The sequence below is a fragment of the Entamoeba histolytica genome, genomic scaffold (assembly GCF_000208925.1).
Source record: "Entamoeba histolytica HM-1:IMSS scf_1104750518791 genomic scaffold, whole genome shotgun sequence".
NCBI classification, from domain to species: domain Eukaryota; phylum Evosea; order Mastigamoebida; family Endamoebidae; genus Entamoeba; species Entamoeba histolytica.
This window is the reverse complement of record NW_001915466.1, coordinates 1-3,914: the sequence shown is the minus strand read 5'-3', so window position 1 is coordinate 3,914 and position 3,914 is coordinate 1. Positions and strand designations below refer to the sequence as shown.

At 24.5% G+C, this 3,914-nt stretch overlaps 2 protein-coding genes and 1 pseudogene across 2 annotated transcripts, besides 1 other annotated feature; 2 read left to right on the top strand and 1 right to left on the bottom strand.

Annotated features, from left to right (window-relative positions):
- Positions 1–379: part of a repeat region that runs on past the window's edge.
- A 1,875-nt stretch (positions 380–2,254) lies between these two features.
- Positions 2,255–2,596, top strand: EHI_165670 (uncharacterized protein; the record flags this gene model as incomplete). Its single annotated transcript, XM_001914369.1, has 1 exon — positions 2,255–2,596. One exon carries the CDS (start codon positions 2,255–2,257, stop codon positions 2,594–2,596), a length of 342 nt encoding a protein of 113 aa, XP_001914404.1.
- A 45-nt stretch (positions 2,597–2,641) lies between these two features.
- EHI_165660 (uncharacterized protein) lies at positions 2,642–3,382 on the top strand (the record flags this gene model as incomplete). The annotated part of the gene is made up of 1 exon (XM_001914368.1): positions 2,642–3,382. One exon carries the CDS (start codon positions 2,642–2,644, stop codon positions 3,380–3,382), a length of 741 nt encoding a protein of 246 aa, XP_001914403.1.
- Positions 3,383–3,394: 12 nt separating this feature from the next.
- On the bottom strand, positions 3,395–3,914 carry EHI_165650 (annotated as a pseudogene; the record flags this gene model as incomplete).

Sequence of the window (3,914 nt, the reverse complement as noted above, 5' to 3'; positions counted from 1 at the left end):
GGATGTATTAACCAAGGAAAATGATTTGCTAAAGTGTGGGTAAGACTAAAAGAAAATTAGTCATAATAATATAATGGGAATGAAATAGTCTCTTCTCTCATTCATAAAATTAAGAAAAAAGGAAAAAGAAAATGTTTAAAATTAAGACAGAAAATAAACAAAAGGTTAAAAAGAAGAATTAAACAGAAGAAGGATGAGAAGACATTAATAAGAAGAAATAAAACAAAGAAGTGATTTTCTCAATTTGCAAGAAAAACATAAATGATAAGTTAAAGAAAAAGATTACTCTTTTTTAATAAGCTCAGGGATGGGATTAGTCTCCCCTGAGCTAGGAAGAATAGATGAAAAATCTATTAATACTTAATTAATTACTTTTTATTTATTTTCTATTTAAATATTTTTATTCATTTTATTTAAATTTAAATTTAAATTTATTGAATTATAATTATATCTTTTTATAATATTTTTCTATGGTACAATTTGACAATAGTGTGATACATCATATATACACAGTGGGAAAATCTGGTCCTTTTGGGATAAATAACATTTTTTATTACTATTGTTTTATATAACATTTTTATTTTTTTATTATTGTTTTTAAAATACCATTTTTCTATAAATAGATTTATATTTATATTTTTAGAATAGATACAGATATTTTTAGAACAGATACAGATATTTTGAGGTATTCCATTTAAAATGAACGATTGTTGGATATTTTTGAACTATTCTTAGATATTTTCTTATTTTGAAGTATTATATCTTCGTTATTTTCGTAAAATTCATAATGAAGATATTTTGAAGTATTATATCTTCGTTATTTTCATCTCTTTTCGAATATTTTTCATTTCATACGTATTTTTGAAGTATTATATCTTCGTTATTTTCATAATTTCCTTATTATAGATATTTTTTGAAATTATAAAAGATATTTTATAACTCTTACACTTTTTGAATATTCTATTTTTCTTACACTTTATGTAACTTTATTATTTTATTTTTAAAAATAAAAAACAAAAGAATATAAAAATAATACATTTTATGTAATTCTGTATTTAAAAATAAATGATTTTTATTGGTATATTCTGACTAATGTCATGTTTATGTTCTGACAAATAACATGATAAACAGCACATGTTCTATCAATCAAACCCTATGTTCTGATTAATTTGAATATTTAAACGATGAGACTTTTTGTTAAGATCAATAAAAAATATGCAAACAATTTTTGATATTATTAACGACAACATAACCGAAATTTCAAATTCAAAATATAAATTGTTAAAAACGATTTTTACAAATGACGATTATTACACATTACACCTGATAATAAACGATTATTGTCAACGATATAGTTATAAAGAATTAATTAATTTATATAATTTTTATAGAAGATTGGATGATCCAGCAAATTGGATCACTGTCATGGTGCACGAATGCGGGTTTGCAATCGGCATAATAACCCGCATTAAACGGGAGGGGGCTTTTAATTTAGACCCAACCGTGTTAGCTCGGGTCATCCCATATCTTGATGATTTTTGGGCACGGGATGGCCTTGCTGGAGCCTGGGATATAGTCTTTGAGCTATATCGCAAGCAAAATGGAGAGATTTAATTCTCTCTAATTTAATTCTTTTTCTTAATTTATTTAATTTTCTTTTTTCTTAATGATAAAATAATAATTAAATGATTTTTATCTCTTTTATTTTATTAGTTTTATTTTATTAGTTTTATTTTATTTAAATTTTGCTTAAATATTGAATGAAAATAAACATAAAGAATAATAAAAATAATAGAATCAATTAATGGTTTTACCCCATCCAGTAAGAGCATTAATTTGCCATACGAGTTTCCAATAGACACTTTTTAATATTCTCTTTTCATTCTCATTTGTGATTGATGGAAGAAGAAGAACAAGTTGAGATAAAAGAGAAGAGGCGACTTGAAGATTTGCAGGATCAAGATCAATACAAGCAGCCGCCATTAATAATTCTCTTACGGAAGACATGAATGAATGAAAATAATGAGATTCATAATGAATAAATAGTCGAATAAATTGAGTTTATTACCCCTGATGAATGAATAAATCATAAGTATGACGCAAAGAATAATTGAGGAATGAAGAAATATAGAAATAAAGTAATAAAATATAGAAATATGAATGAGTTATGAATGAAAAATGAATGAAAAATAGGAAATGAAACACAAAAATGATGATATAAATACAACTTAAATAACTTAATGATAAACAAACGATGTCAATTGCTAGTGATAACAACAGTACACAAATGTGTTCCTTTACAGGAGCACCAGAGCTTCCACCATGTCCAACAACACCAGAACCAATAAATGAAGAAATAAAACCAAAGAAGAATAAAATGAATAATAAAGAAAAGATTACACATTTTATTAAAAGACAAATGAATGATAATGCAATTGAATTAATGATAGACATACTTGAAGAAAATGAGAGATTAAGAAAAGAATTAGAAAGAAATCGAATGTTATTAATTAATGAGAATCGAATGAATGAAGAGATTAGAAATGGAGTTTTAAAAGAAAGAGTTAATCTTCTTTATGCTATTCAATGGGAATAGAAATAAATCTAATTTAAATACTTTTTTGAACTAATTAATTTTAGAATGGAATATTTTGAAACAAATCCACAAGATAAAAATAGTATAGAAGATGAAGAAGAAGATGATGAGATTGGAATAGATAGAATAGAAGAAATGATAGAAGATAAATTATCAGAAATTAAAGAAGGGAATAAAATACAAAAAGTACATCATCAAATCTTCTTTTATTATAATAGTTTGAATATAGTATTAGGGAAACAAGGAACAGGAAAAACAACATTTATAATGAAAGAATTAATAAAAATGAATCATATAGAACATTTATATGGGGCTATTATTTATGTAGCACAAAATGCAGGAGAAGATGAAACATTTAAACAATTAAAAGATTTAATTAAAACACCAATATATGGAATGAATTATGAGAAATTTATGCCAGCATTAGTGCAATATTATAAACAAGCACGAGAGAAACATTTATTAATTATATTAGAAGATGCAACATTTGAAATGATGAAAGCGGATAAAACATGGGGAGAAATTATTACAAGATTAAGACATTTGAAAACAACAATTAATGTGAATATGCATATATGGAAAAGTTTAAATGCATCATTTAAAACACAAGTAGCAACAATTATTATTTTTAAAGGATATTCTAAAGAGAATTTTAGTTATATTTTTCGACAAACAGCAGGAAATTCAAGTGGAACAGTAGCATATTATCTTTATTTAGGAATGGATAAGAAACAAGTATTAAAAATAGATAATTTAACAGGAGATGTTAATGTTATTAAAAAATAATTGAATTAAAAATTAAAGTGTGATTTTTAAATATTTTGAAGTATCATCATGAAGAGGATCTGGATGATATTTTCCACCACACCATGTAACATTTTGTTTTCCAACATTAAATTTCCCACATCTACCATCTTCTTCTGACCAATCTTTAACACATACCCATATATTTCCTAAACAATTAGGAATAACTTTTCCATTAATTAAATGAACAATTGCTATAGCATTGATTTTTCCACCAAAGAAAGAATAATTATTTAATGAAGATAATGAAGTATAAACTAAAATAAAAGAATGAAGATTGAAAGCATTTGGTTCATTATGTGATGATTGTTTTGTTGTCTTCCCTCTTTTTGTTCTTCCAAGTGCATTAAGATCATTAATTGAATCTTTTAATCCAACAGTATATTCTTTTTTAACTGTTTTTCCAACTGACCCATAAAATTCACCAACATTAAATTGATTTTTCTCTGATGATGATTTTCCTGTCTGAATTAAATAATTCTTCTTTGAAGTGTAATAATAATATTTATACTAA